The 14219-nt window shown below is 42.3% G+C and overlaps 1 protein-coding gene across 1 annotated transcript in view; it reads right to left on the bottom strand.

Annotated features, from left to right (window-relative positions):
• VEGFD (vascular endothelial growth factor D) overlaps positions 1 to 14219 on the bottom strand; it is a 33214-nt gene that overhangs the window by 5963 nt on the left and 13032 nt on the right. The window contains exons 2-4 of the mRNA XM_065862505.2: positions 7191 to 7401; positions 3500 to 3690; positions 1240 to 1388 (exon numbers count right to left, since the gene is read on the bottom strand). Of these exons, the coding sequence (XP_065718577.1) occupies positions 1240 to 1388; positions 3500 to 3690; positions 7191 to 7401 (551 nt within the window). The remainder of the gene's footprint in view (positions 1 to 1239; positions 1389 to 3499; positions 3691 to 7190; positions 7402 to 14219) is intronic.

Genomic DNA, 14219 nt, shown 5'->3' with positions numbered 1-14219 from the left:
AGAAGTCTCAGTGTAGCTATTTGGCAACATGAGCCTACTGTTATGTTGGGTCTGCCACACAAAGGTACAGCACCTACGTGCATTATTGCTGCAAACAGAAAACCTGGGGACTGGATGGTTTTCCTGATAGGGCTGAGCTGTCTGGCTCCCGGCAACCAGAAGGAGCAGGTAGAGCACATATTTCAGACCACATCCTTAGGAAACAGCTACAATTTCACATTTCCAATTTTTTATAAAACAGTTCTACCTCACCCAGGGTAGTCTTTGTCTTCATACCATGCAACTGTATTCAATTTTGCCATGCTGCCAGAAAGTGCAACTCTGGTTTAAAGTTGTCCATGCTCAAGGATGTATAGTGGAGTGTTTTCAGGGTCAGAGGGGCCAGTTTGACTTTTAGGCACATGGCTCTGGGAGGGGACCTCACAAACTGGAAGAAGGCTGAGGTTCTTCTGTATTTCTGTAGGAAGATGATATAGAGCAGCCAGCAGGCTGAGTGAGGGCTGGGGTGGCTTTGCTGAAATGCCACCTCTCCCCGAGTCCAGATGTCTCACTGAAGGGCAGCTGTGGGGGCAAGCCTACATGCAGGTCTAGACAGAGGTATCTGAGCTGACTTCCAATGAGTCACTCAAACTATCTCTGCTCCTACAGTGTTTGCTAAAATAATGTACCCTGTTCTCAACAGGACTACAGGTATTTTATACTGCTTTTTGAAGTTTGATGTGAGATAACTTTTCCTAGCCAATGGGCCTGGCAGATGCAAACCAGGTCTGGAACAGAAAGTAGAAAGCCATGGTTCACACTTATTCTGACCTAACGTGCCATGAGATATGGCAGAGGGCTTTAGCTTGACCACAGCACTCTGTGTGCCCTGGCTAAATAATTGCAAGCAGAATTGCTCATGGCAGGTTGAAAAAGTGTATATACTCCTACCCAAATAGTTCCAGTGGAGCACAGTGCTAATATGTGCATTTTAAGTTCACTCTCAGGCACCTAAGTGTCTTAATGACTCCAGATCTTGCTGAACTAGCCAGCTGTGCATTGGATTCTAGTGTCCATACACTTATAATTCACCATGTTTTGTTCAAGCTTTCTAACCCTGAGTGATAATCAAGCTATTTGGAAAAAGTGTTGGAATAACAGAATGTAAAGGGACCCTTGTAATGACCAAATCAGAACAAAATAGTTTTCCTACTTCAAACTTCACGACATGTGTAGCAGTTTTTAAAAGAGGGAACTTACCCGTCTTCTTCTGGGTACTGGACAGATCTTCGTATGATGGCATACTGATGGCGCTGGGCATTTGATTGACACTTACAGCCTGTGTGATTGGCAATTTTGATTGGCACGGGCTCAGGAACACTTGTCAAAGGAACCGAGATCTCAAAGAGCTAGGGGGATGAAGTAACATTTATTTTTCAGTTTGCATGATGTAGTTACTATTTGGAGTTTTAAATCAAAACCTCTTATCCTTTCCCACCATTTGCCTCACTCTTGCTCTTTTCTAGAGATAGTAACTTGCAGGTGTAAATGAGCAGGTAAGCACTGAGAGTTTTGAAGAGAAGAATAAGCGATGCCCACCAAGGTAGGAACTTGCCAAAACAGTGGTTCCGGTGCTCTATCACCAGCTATTAAACACTCAAGACCATTCAAAATTATTTGCAAAAGCACTCAAAAGCTTCTTCTGGATTCTTGGGCCAAATGAAAAAGATACAGGTGTTGAGAACTTTGTTCTCAGTTATATCATCTGCTGAATCTCAACTGCATATGGAGACAGCTATTTAACTGTCCTAGGGTGTAATCAGACCATGCATCTTTAGGGGCCTCACTTAACCCCCACGGCCTCCTCAGAGGGGGAAGAAACATGAGTAAATAGAGGAGAGTTCATTCTGCTTCAGCTGGCTTCCTGCAGGGGATCATCCTGGAAACATCTCTCAGTTGACTAGCAGGAGCCTGAGGAACCAAGCAGTTCAGCTGACCTTCAGCACATCCCAGTTGTTTTGGGTGATCTCTGAGCGGCATTGTGGAAGCCCCAGCTCCTTGGCCAGCTATGTGTGGGAGCTGCTAAAGTCACCCATATCCCCTCTGCCCCCACAAACCAGCTTCCTTCCCATGGAAACCAAAGCACAGGGCACATCTTTGCACACCATTGTGTCTTGGCTTAATGCTGCATCCACATTCAGGGGCCGAGAAATATTCGTAAGCTCGACTGGTTAGATATTTAAATTTGGGTGTCACAGTGTCTAACTTTAGGTGGCACAAATATCCTTCTGTGGATATTTTATACTAAGAAAAAAAAATGCTCTCACAAGTACAGGAGTAATTCCGCTCATTTCAGAGGAGTAAATCTGCACGGATGGTGGTTTATCCGGGAGTGGAGCCTAGCTGGGGGCTTTTGAGGGAATAGTTATTTTGAAAGATGCTAAAAGAATGTTACAGTCTGCAGAACTGCAGTTTTTCAACAAAGTTATGAACTGCTGCTCCAAAACCACATAAATAAAGAAATACTTTTTAGCCTGACCTAGCTCCCTAAGCTGATCGGATGTCTTTTGTGTGTGGCCAACACATCATAACAGCTTTCTCCTTCTGATGTGGAATGAAAGCAATTAATGAACATTGATGCAAGAAAGATGGTCCCCGAATTCTTTTACTCCAACTGTATTCCAGTACAATCAGACACAGTATGATTACATGACAACAAACCAGAAACAAATACAGAAGTAAATTGGACTTGCTCCCCATGAGGACTTCCATTTTTTTTCTAAATCAACTACCCTTGATCTTTGTTCTGATTTAGAAAAAAAACCTTTTTAATAACTAGAATTTAATATATTACTCCAAGTTAAAGGTTTTTATCAACTATAAGCAGGGTTGCACAAGATTAAGATTAAGATTAAGATTAAGATTAAGATTAAGATTAAGATTAAGATTAAGATTAAGATTAATCTAGGAGGATCAGTCTCCTGTACTCCTTTTGTGGGTATGAACACACATGGTTTAATACATAGAGCTGCTTGAAAGTACTAAACTTGGAGCTCTGCTCACAGTCACCCACTGGAACAAGGTGTCGCTGTACATAGGCACTAGAGGGAGTCTACAGAAGGAAGCTCTATGGCTACTCTATGCTCACCTTTTGGCCCTGGTAATTAAAACTTGGGTGTTTGCTGCTTGTTGCACCTAAGCAGTATTGGCTTCTAATTCAAACTTTTGTTTTCCAATGTGACTCATGATTTTTGACAGTCAGATCCTAAGGCATTCATATTGAAAGCATATAATTTTCCATCTCTATGCATATATAACCACTTTTAATAATGCAAAGTGAATGTAAAGTCTCATTTTGCATGCCTGCATTTACTCCACGTGGATAAAAGTTAATTCTTCTGTTTGTTATGATAGCGTAGACAGATCTTTCATAACAGGATCTCAGAAACCAAACATCCTCTTTCCCCTTCTTTCTTGGAGAGCCAGAGTGAAAAGAAAGCAGATGAATAGACTCATTTACCGTTTTTGACACGTAAGTTGTACTTGTATTCATGCAGCTCAGACTCTCCTCGTTGCAGCAGCCTCCACATCTGAACACGTTCACGCAGGGAGGCTTGAAGAATTTGTTGGTTGTTGTACCCAGCTCTTTGGCAACTTCCACACAGGTTTCCCTTGGCACACATTGAGTCTTTTGCCATTCCTCATCTATGACTGGAGAAAACACCATTTTTATGAGCAATCATGGCAAAGTGAAACCTCTGATTAGTGAGGCAGAAGCATTATATAAATGAAAATGAAGTGCTGGCAGGCCATTTGCACTTACTTGGATCGATTTACACTTACTTGGATCAGTCTAAGGCCCAGAGAGAGACTGAGTACAAAATTATCCCAGTAACTTACACCAGCTGCCCTGGCAGAGAGCTCGTTGCATTTATCTGCCTTTGGCTTTCAATGTGGATGACCAAAATCTCCACTAATTCCAGTGGGTTAAGTAGAACTGCATCCATTTCCCCTGGTCAGCTCCACGTCCTCTGTCTGACAAAGCTGGTCCACACCTTGGTCTCCCTTTCTCCAGGGTGGACGTCCTTATTGTCATTTTATCCTCTCTTTGCATGTACCCCACTGTGGACTCAGTAGAGCCTGGGCCTGACGGCAAAAGCACATTAGCGATTAACAGATTCTGGTCAGAGTGTACTAATACTCCTACTGGATGTGAGCCAGTGAGCACCGTTTCCAAAATGTCTGATGAAATCCAAGACAAACACTCTCACACCTCAGTACCCTCAGGGGGCTCGAGTTTGAATAACAGGAACATGAATTCAGGCATGATTTATCTATTCAAAACACTGCGACATCCTTCAAATACTGAATTGTTGTCAACTAGTATTTATTTTAGACTGATCTGTCAAATTTTAACTGCAAGAAGGATTTATGCATTAACTGAGAGAAAGCAGTGACATTTGCAATGTAGTATCTCAAGTCTTATTAAGTGGCTCTGCTTTCTTTGGCTTTTACTTATGAGATTCAAATTGTGGAATTACAGAAGAATCATCAATGCTAATGCTTTAAGTTGTCCTTACAATTATGGAAAACATTTTTCCTGTCTGCTCCCTTCCAGCAACCTTCTGAAAGATTAAAAGCAACTTGTATACTATTAAGAAAATTCCTCTCTCTTTCAATGCAGTCCACTTCCCCATTATTGTGCAAGCATGCATACATTTACAGGAAAGTTCTGAAAAAAAAATTCTAAAGACTAGTAATCTAAATACTATAACTTTTCTTTGGATGAACATTTATTTATCTTTCCTACCTGACTTTCCTCTTATTATTTATAACTTCTTCTTCAGCTGTGTGTATATAAATCAGTTTGTTTATACCTGCAAAGTCCTTTGCCAGGGTTGATTCACTCCACTTTCCAGTCTCGCAAAAAGTGCAAGAAATAGAAGCTTAGGGTCTGGTTTCTGATGTTACAGCATAAATTAAGAGAAGAATTACTAAAATCAACAGAATTTTCTAGAGTAGTGTTAGTCTAACCACAACAGCAATCCAATCCTTGTCCTTAAAATAGAAAATAAAGTGTTTGCCAAACTCATTAAGGTATGTGCATGCAATCGCTTGAGATGTCACTTCAATGAGCGTAAGCGGTGATGACCTTTCCAACTGCGCACATCCTCCCTTTATTAACCACTTCTTTAGCAGAAGGGCTGTTATACGAAGGGGTGGTCAAAGAAGTGGATACCACTTTTGGTTCTGAAGCACCATGATCACCCTGATCTTTTCCATGAGCAAGCACAGGGCATCTGCTGAGAAATTTGGCTCCGATACAGACTGCAGCTTGAAAGTGCTGCCATCCTAGGTGAGCTGAGCCACTCGGTAGAGGCTGTGGTTAGACAAGGTGACACGAGCTTTCAGTGGATTCATCATTAAAGCTCTAGAAAGGAGGAACAAAGCCCTACCAGAGTTTGGGGTGCTGTGCAAGATGGTCTAACAGTGAAATAATGAGGAGCCTTGACCCAGTCTTCTTGTTAAAAGACTTTATTAAAACAAAACAGATGCCCTTGGCATAAAGATCAATCCTTAATGACTGGAAAAGGTGTGGGAAAGAAATACATGTTTATAGGCTTGGTTTTTTTTTAGAGGAGCTTTAGTACCTTGAACATATTAATACATTAGAACAAAAGTGGTTTCTGTCCTGGGATAATTCCACTTTGGACGGAAGAATGGAGAAGGTGACCCAACAGGCTTTTTTTAACTTAAATTTCAGTGGCTTAGCTTTCAATGAGAAAGCTGACATCTCTGTGTCTAGAGTTAGACTTTTAAAGGAAAAGTAGGAAAAAACCCAACAGCTGTTCCAAGCAGTTAGGAGAAAACTGTCTGTATGACTATAGTCATCTGACTTTATTACCTGAACAGTTATATTGTCCTGCCATTGAAAAAAGCCCAGTGCAATATGCACTGACTCAGTAACACTTGGTAACATCCTCTGTTGTTGCTCTGTATTGACAAAAGGAATATTTTAATTTGTCATAAATGCTGGTTCTCAGTAAATCAACAATAGTGAAAAGAGAATTACAGAATTTGACACTGGGTATAACTTCTAATAACAGTTCTGTGGACTCTTAGACTTGTAAAGGTGAGCAAACAAAACATCTGTCATTAATTTAAACCCTCTTCATTCTTCTTCCAGTGTATATTGGATTCTTTACTTCTACACGAAATTTCTATGAGAAGTTTAAAACCATGCCTGTCATATGAAAACCCCTTTTGGACTCGTACTCATGTATGCATTTCTGTTCTGTGGTTCAAAGAACCAAATTAAGGCCTTTGCTCAGCCATAATTTAGCTGAATAATGGTATGCAAATGTGGCTGTGGTTATTGTAAAAGTGATATTGAAACAGGATCAGTAATATCTGATTTCCCAAAAGGAAATTGATGTGATCATATTGCTTGAGGGTACAGACTGAACAAAAAAAGAATAACTCAATCTGTCCTTTGTTAGGCTACAGTGTAGTTTTGCTGTGGGATATCAATTTGCTGGACAAAAGTATAGTAACGGTCTTTTATTTTACCTCAATGAACATATAATGCCTCTCAAGTCTCTCACTTACAAGGAATTATATTCATTTTTGTTCCAGGTGAGGGAATAGATTTTGATTCCTCACATTCAGGTGTTGGTTGGTTCTTTCAATATCTACTGCTTCTCTCCAAAGAGACTTTCTCAGATAGACTGGGATTAGGGCAATGCCTCCTTCCTCTGCAATTCCCACACAGATACTGCTGTTGATACAATGCCTTATGTCAGAGCACACCTAATAAAAAAGGGGATTTCTACACCTGCAGGAAAGCTTGTTTGTTTCTGCCTGCAAGCAAATTCTGATATTTAGCACAATGCTGCTGGCTGGTCCCTCGGCCAGTCATTCCAACCTGTTCATTGCACATTGACTTCCTCTCTTTTCTGCGGACTGATGAATCCATATATAATACATCATCCCTTTGGAGACAATACAGAGAACGATAAGCCTGATTTGGCCACAAAACAGGGAAACATACTCTGGCTGTTGCCTGGCGTTTTTTCATATAATTTTCCATGAATGCCCTGTTGTTTCCAGTACAGGTGTATTCTAGGAAACCCCTGGTACTTAACTCTTTGCTGCATAAGAACCAGTGGTCCTGAAGCTGAGATCAGACTCAGCTGCAAACCTGCACCTACCTTTCAGTGTATCGATATCATAGAAGGCAGCAGCAAATCTGGTAGAGCGATGTGATGCAGAGCGGGAGTCTAAATTGGCCAGACTTTTGAGTTTTAGCCTGCATTTCCACAGCTTCCAGTCCTCAGAGTGAGTGATGCGAAGCAGCTCTTCCAGGCTGGATGCTCTCCTGATCTGCTGTTCTGAGCGCTCTAGTGCTGACAGAGATGTCCTCTGGAAGGGAAGGGGGAAGTCAGAAAGCCAGTACCTTTACAGCCTATCCCCAGTGCAGTACATGGAACATTTGTACAAAAAGGCAGCACATTACCAAGGACAGCTGAGAGTACCTGGGAAAACAGGAGCACACAGGAATGTCCCAGGTTTTGACAGTGTCCAGCATCAGACTGATCTGCAGGATTTGTGCCTGTATAAGTTGGGAAGGGGAGATACCCTCTCTCTCACCCTTTCCGTCACAGCCATCAGAGCTATTTGATGACTGGAGGCTGTACTCCCTGTATCCCAGCTCCTCAGGGAACCTGGCAGACACGGACCACATTGCTGTTGTGCCTGAGCTGGCCAGCTATGCCACTGTGAATTGTGGGTCACCCATATTTTCAAGAAGTACTCAAGAAGAGACTGGACAACACGCTCAGACACATGGTGTGAACTTTGGAGTTGTCCTATGCAGGGACAGGAGTTGGACTCGATGATCCTTGTGGGTCCCTTCCAACTCAGGACATTCTATGTTTCTACAAACAAACTGAATGAGTTCAGCTGCCAGGTTCAAGTGCCAAAACTCTGGTTCCAGCTGTGAGACATCACTGCAGGAGCAGGTGGTATAGCTGGGAAATGCCATAAGTACCACGGCAGGCAAACACAACATTCAATGTGCTGCAAAGTGCAGGGTGCGTCTGCCATTTCTGATCCTGACTACCATTTGAGGCATGCTCAAGTCAGACAAAGTAGCCTCAGTCCAGCCTCAGTGCTGTGGCTGTGCAGCAGTGTTAGTGCAGTCATGGCATGTTTCACCTGTATGATGTACGTGACCATTCTCCACTTCCCTTGGAGAACACTCCCTACAAAGGCCTGCCCCATCAGTTCAAAGTCATTAGTCACTTAAAAGAATACCTATTTAACAGAAACTTTATATTGTACAGCACCCCACAACAATACTGGTTTCTTTGGCCAATACTTTCTGACTCTGTGTTTGCACCTTTATCAAGGCACCGAGTATTTATTTCTACTAACTCATCAGTTCTGCTGAAAACTGTTGCCTCCAACCCAAGTAAAAGGTTATCACTGTGAGTGGCTGTGTTGCGCGGGGCTGGTGCTCTCAGTTGGACTCTCTGGTCATGCAGTCAACTGTACATTTTGACTTGCAAATAAAGGGTTGCAGTGCAAGCTCCCATAAATAAAACGCCAGTCCTTAAAGGCAAAGTTGAAGAATATGAAGCTGGCCAAGAGGTGTGTAGTACCCTACAACCTGAAGCAGTAGCAAGCGAGTGCTCTGTATAGGACCAAGGAATGGGTGGGGAATGGGTCACCTATAAGAGGAACATTTCTAGATGAGATCTGAAACCCAGGAACTGAGCGCATCTGTTACTTGTTATTGAAACATTTGTGGCATTTATTTTGCAATGATACAGATGTTAGCCTGTACACACAAGCCAAGTTCATTTTTGGGTAATTACCTTCCACTGACCTAAAGTTCCCTATTTGGTTAACTCAGAATAAGTTATTTGCTCTTCTTTTATACCCATACAGAACATTATATCGTGCTATAGCAAGCTGCCATGTTTCATTATGGAGATGGTTGTTTTTCGTAGGTGAATAATTTCTCATACATTTTGTATGTGTTAAAAAATGGAAAGCCCATCTCAGTGCTTATGGACAAATAGCTCAGAAGGAATGTGACTACTTAGCATCAGAAACTGAATTTCAAGACAGTTTTACAAACCAGCTACTCAGAATTTTGCTGATCTAGGAAAGCTGAAATTCAGCTTGAGGTCAATGCATCAAGACTCATTTGTTCTAAGAACCGCAGCTTGTGTCCACTCCCACTCACAAACTCTCTCGTTGACCCTGCAAAACTTGTGAGTATGGTACAGTACTGCTGGCACAGTAATGGGACAAGAGATATTAAATCCAAACTCTATTAACCATTGACAAGACTTCGTTCTCTCTCTTTGCCGTAAAAAGGTTTTCTAGCTCAAACATCATCCGACACTTGTAAACTAGAATGAAATTACAGCAAACCCGTAAAATTACGTCGGTATTCTGTAAATTAGAAGACATATCCCTGCACTTCTTGTAATCATCAGTAGTTTGTGATTAGCTTTTTCATCTCTTTTATTTTAATATCAAGAGTTTTGTTATTTATTATATGACTAAAATAATTTTTAAATCTAAGATCAAAGAGAACAGAAAAAATGTATGTGCTACATGCCTCTTTATGGGTTTATCTAAAACAAGAATTTGTACTGCTGTAAGGATTCTTGCATTTTTAAAGCTATACAAGTTCCTTAGTCTGGACTGAATACACTGAAATGAACTGACTTCATGCCTTCACAATTAGTATTGCATAGGAAGACATACAAGTGGTAGGAGTAATTTTTATACCCCCAAAATGCACTTCCAAGGGGATTTGAAATGTGTTACTTCAAAAAATGTACCTCTGCTATTGCTGCATCGTAGTGGTATTGAGAAACCCCACCTAGGTATGCAGCTTGTTCCTTCTCTTATTTTACTATTTTTCATGTATTGGAGACTGGAGGAGCACAGTTAAAGGAAATGGAAGTGGCAGTGCTCATTACAGAATTCCCTGTGTAGTTGTCAGAAATATATCCAGAGAGCCCTTGGAACTGAGTTATCGCTTCTCTGTCAACTCCAGCCCTGCTCAGTGTTGCCCTGGGTATTCAACTCTGGACTGAACCTGTTCCTTCTACTCTCTCCATGTTTCCTAACACCTACCCAAGCTCTGCAGTCTAACGGGATGACCAGTTGCCTACCTGCACAATGTCAGAATGATTGTCTTTCTTCTTATATTTGACATCTTCCTGTGGAGATTTACAGCTGATTTTATAACTTCTTCCCAGGAATCCCTAACTAGTAAAGAATTTCCTGATGCCCTTTTCTATAACAACAACAGCACTGAGATGAAGTGTGGTCTCTCCCTCTGAGCACTGCTGACACTAGGCAAGATGCTGAGCTGAAGGCACTGCTAGCTTTTAAGGGAGGGCTGAATCCCAGATAACTCTAGCTTTTTACAATGTGGACATCTATTTTGTCTGTGAGATGATAGTCTCTTTCAGCTCCCTCTATAGCCAAGACAGAGAAATACAGACACTTTTAGAGCATGATTCATTTGAAATCACATTGAAAGTCTTTATTTTGGCTTTGAAGCAAGCTCAGGCTCACCAGATCACAAGAGGTATCAATGTGATGGATCCTTGGTCAAATAAATCTCACCACATCTGTCTGAGGTACAAAACATCTGAAGAGAAGCACTAATTTTCTTCCAATCTGTCTAAGCACTGAAACAGGAACAGTGAATACTGCCTTACACGTTTGGTTTGACTCCTTTGAGACTACTACAGTATTCCCACCTAAAATGTTATTTTAAACATTTGCTACAGCACAGACAGATTGCTCAGCATCTTGAAGGACATCCCTCATTTTTATACACTTTGACCACATAGAGGTAGCTGTTTACAACTTAAAAGCACCCAAAACTCAAAGCTTAAGAACTGAAAAGAGAGTGGAAGGTGCACCAGGCCTGTCAAGGGGGGCACAGCACTGTGGCCTCAGACACCACAGGCTGAACTGCTTCAGTCAGGCACTCTCTTGCTGTGACACAGCAGCGCTGAATAGCGTGTGGTCATGATGTCTTTCTGAAGTGTTCATTTCTGGTCAACCTGTTTTGAAAAGGGCAGCATCAGATGAAAACATAGAGCCTATTATGGTTTTAGATGATACCACAGATGATGTGCCACAGCGCTGCTCGCACCATACAGATGTGGAGACTTCTTTCACATACTGCAGTTTAAATTTGAGCCCTGTTTAGATATAGACATACTCTGTCTGACTGAAAAAGCTTACTCAGAAGAGTGCAGCTTTGCACAGAAAAGTGAATAAATGTTTCAAAATGTGAAACTGGAGGAAGGTGTTAGGTTTGACGGAATCCCAAACCTACTCCTCATGTGATGATCAAGGACTTTATTCTCTCTTACAGTGATATCGAGTGGACAGCAGTTAAAATCAGCTTTTGAACAGGAGGGGAGCTCCCCACTCAGCCACAGAGCAGGAGGAAGCATACAGAGAGGTCAAATCTCCACTGAAGCTTTTGGGAGACCCATCTCCTCACATAAAGCAAGAGCAACAGAGCTGCCATCCATCTGCTTCTCCTGACTGCTGTCACGTGCTATTTCCCACTTTTCAGAAATGTCTATCCCCCTTTTTTAGGCTTTTTCTGATAACTACAGTCCTTCCTTCCAGGTTCCCCTCCGATTCTCAACCCTGCTCATCATCTTGTACAGCTTGGATCCTACTGCTTATATGTTTTTTTATTTCAGTCCTTTCCTCATATTCTGCCAGAAGAGATGAGCCACGTGGGAGTCTAATGAGACCTACCTCAGGCTGAGTTTTTCTTGTTTCTCCCTGGTGTGCTCTTACTCTGCTTCACTTAGATTGACCCAGTTTTAGTAGTCAGCTGGTGTGAGCCATCACCACTGTAGTAGTTTTTGGTTGTGATGTTTGAAATCTATATGCGGAGCAGGACTTCACTGTACTTGGCGCGATTACCACAGGTGGCAAAATTATGATCTCTGGCCTAAAAAAAGCTTAAAATATAGAATCACAGAATCATAGAATAATTTTGGTTGAAAGAGACTCTCAGGATCATCGGGTCCAATCATAACCTAACCTAACCTAACTCTAGCACTAAACCATGTCCCTAAGAACCTCGTCTAAATGCCTGTTACACTCCCCCAGGGATGGTGACTCCACCACTTCCATGGGCAGCCTGTTCCAGTGCCTGACAACCCTTTCTGTGACGATTTTTTTTCCTAATATCCAATCTAAACCTCCCCTGGCACAACTTGAGGCCACTTCCTCTTGTCTTATCACTTGCTACATGAGAGAAGAGATCAACACATGCTACAACCTCCTCTCACATAGCTGCAGAGTTAGATAAGGTCACATTATCCTCAGCCTCCTTTTCTCCAGGCTGAACAGCCCCAGTTTCCTCAGCTGCTCCTCATCAGACTTGTGCTCCAGACCCCTCAACAGCTTCGTTGCCCTTACCTGAACTCTCTCCAGCACCTCGATGTCTTTCCTGTAGTGAGGGGCACAAAACTGAACACAGGATTCAAGGTGTGGCCTCACCACGGCTGAGTGCAGTGCCTCGATCACTTCTCTAGTCCTGCTGGCCACACTATTCCTGATACAAGCCAGGATGCTGTTGGCCTTTTTGGCCACCTGGGCACACTGCTGGATCATATTCAGCCAGCTGTCAATCAACACTCCCAGATCCCTCTCTGTCAGGCAGCTTTCCAGTCACTTCCCTGAGCCTGTAGTGCTGCCTGCGATTGTTGTGACCCAAGTGCAGGACCAAGCACTTGGCTTTGTTAAACCTCATATAATTGGCTTCAGACCATCGATCTAGCCACTCCAGATCCCTCTATATGGCCTTCCTATCCTCCGGCAGATCAACACTCCCACCTAACTTGGTGTCATCTGCAAATTTACTAAGGATATACTCAATCCCTTCATCCAGATGATTGAGAAAGAGGTTAAACAGAACAGGCCCCAATACTGAGCCCTAGGGAACACCACTCATGACCGGCCGCCAACTGGATTTGGCTCCGTTCACCACAACTCTTTGGGTCTGGCCATCCAGCCAGTTCTTTATCCATAGCAGGGTACACCCATCCAGATTGTGAGCTGCCAGCAGAAGAATGCTGTGGGATACGGTGTCAAAGGCTTTACTGAAGTCTAAGTACACAACATGCATAGCCATTCCCTAATCTATTAAGTAGGTCACTTTGTCATAAAAGGAGATCAGGTTGGTCAAACAGGACCTGCTTTTCATAAACCCTTGTTGACTGAGCCTGAGTGCAAGGTTTTCTTGTGTGTGCTGTGTGATGTTACTCAAGGTCATCTGCTCCATGACCTTGCCTGGCACCAAGGTCAGACTGACAATCCTGTAGTTTGGATCCTCCTTCTGGCCCTTCTTGTAGGTGGTGTCACGTTTACCAACTTTCAGTCGACTGGGATCTCCCCAGTTAGCTAAGATTGCTGATAGATAATGGAAAGTGACTTAGCAATCACCTCCGGCAGCTCTGTCAGCACCCTTGGATATATCCCATTTCACCCTATACACTTTAGGGTGTCCAAGTGGTGTAGCAGGTCACTAACCATTTCCCCTTGGATTATTTGGGCTTCATTCTGTTCCCCGTCCCTGTCTTCTGGCTCAGGGTACTGGGTACTCAAAGAACAACTGGACTTACTGTTAAAGACTGAGGCAAAGAAGGCTTGAGAGAGAAAGAAAGTAGAGAAGGAGCCATTGGCAAAGGGCCAAAGCAATGTCCTTTATATGCTCCAAAAATAAACAAATTAGCTTTGGAGCTATATTGCCAGAAAGTTCCATATGTCCTAAACCTTCAATACCCATAAATGTGTACCATGTAGTCAACCAACGACGTTAAGCTATTTCCTACAAGAAAAAAATTATGTTCAGTAACAAATGTCTAAGTTTAAGTAGTTAATTCTTATCTCTTTAGCTTACTACTACTCTTAATGTCATTTTTATAAGTATCAGAATTGATCCCATACCCAGAGATAAAAAACAGATTCACATCTAAATGAAGTTGTATATTTTTCATAACACTGACCTTTCATATGTTCCAAAATTCTTCTTCAACTGTTCTCTTGTATTTGGGCTATGAGCAACATCATTGGCATCAGGAAATGATAACGTGGGTTAGTATTGTGATTTTTGGATAATTACAACTTCTGTTCTTCCAAAAGAAACCGTAATGGGCTATCTGTCTTCT

The sequence above is a fragment of the Patagioenas fasciata genome, chromosome 1 (genome assembly GCF_037038585.1).
Source record: "Patagioenas fasciata isolate bPatFas1 chromosome 1, bPatFas1.hap1, whole genome shotgun sequence".
In the NCBI taxonomy this organism is placed as follows: domain Eukaryota; kingdom Metazoa; phylum Chordata; class Aves; order Columbiformes; family Columbidae; genus Patagioenas; species Patagioenas fasciata.
This window is presented reverse-complemented; position numbering and strand designations above follow the sequence as displayed.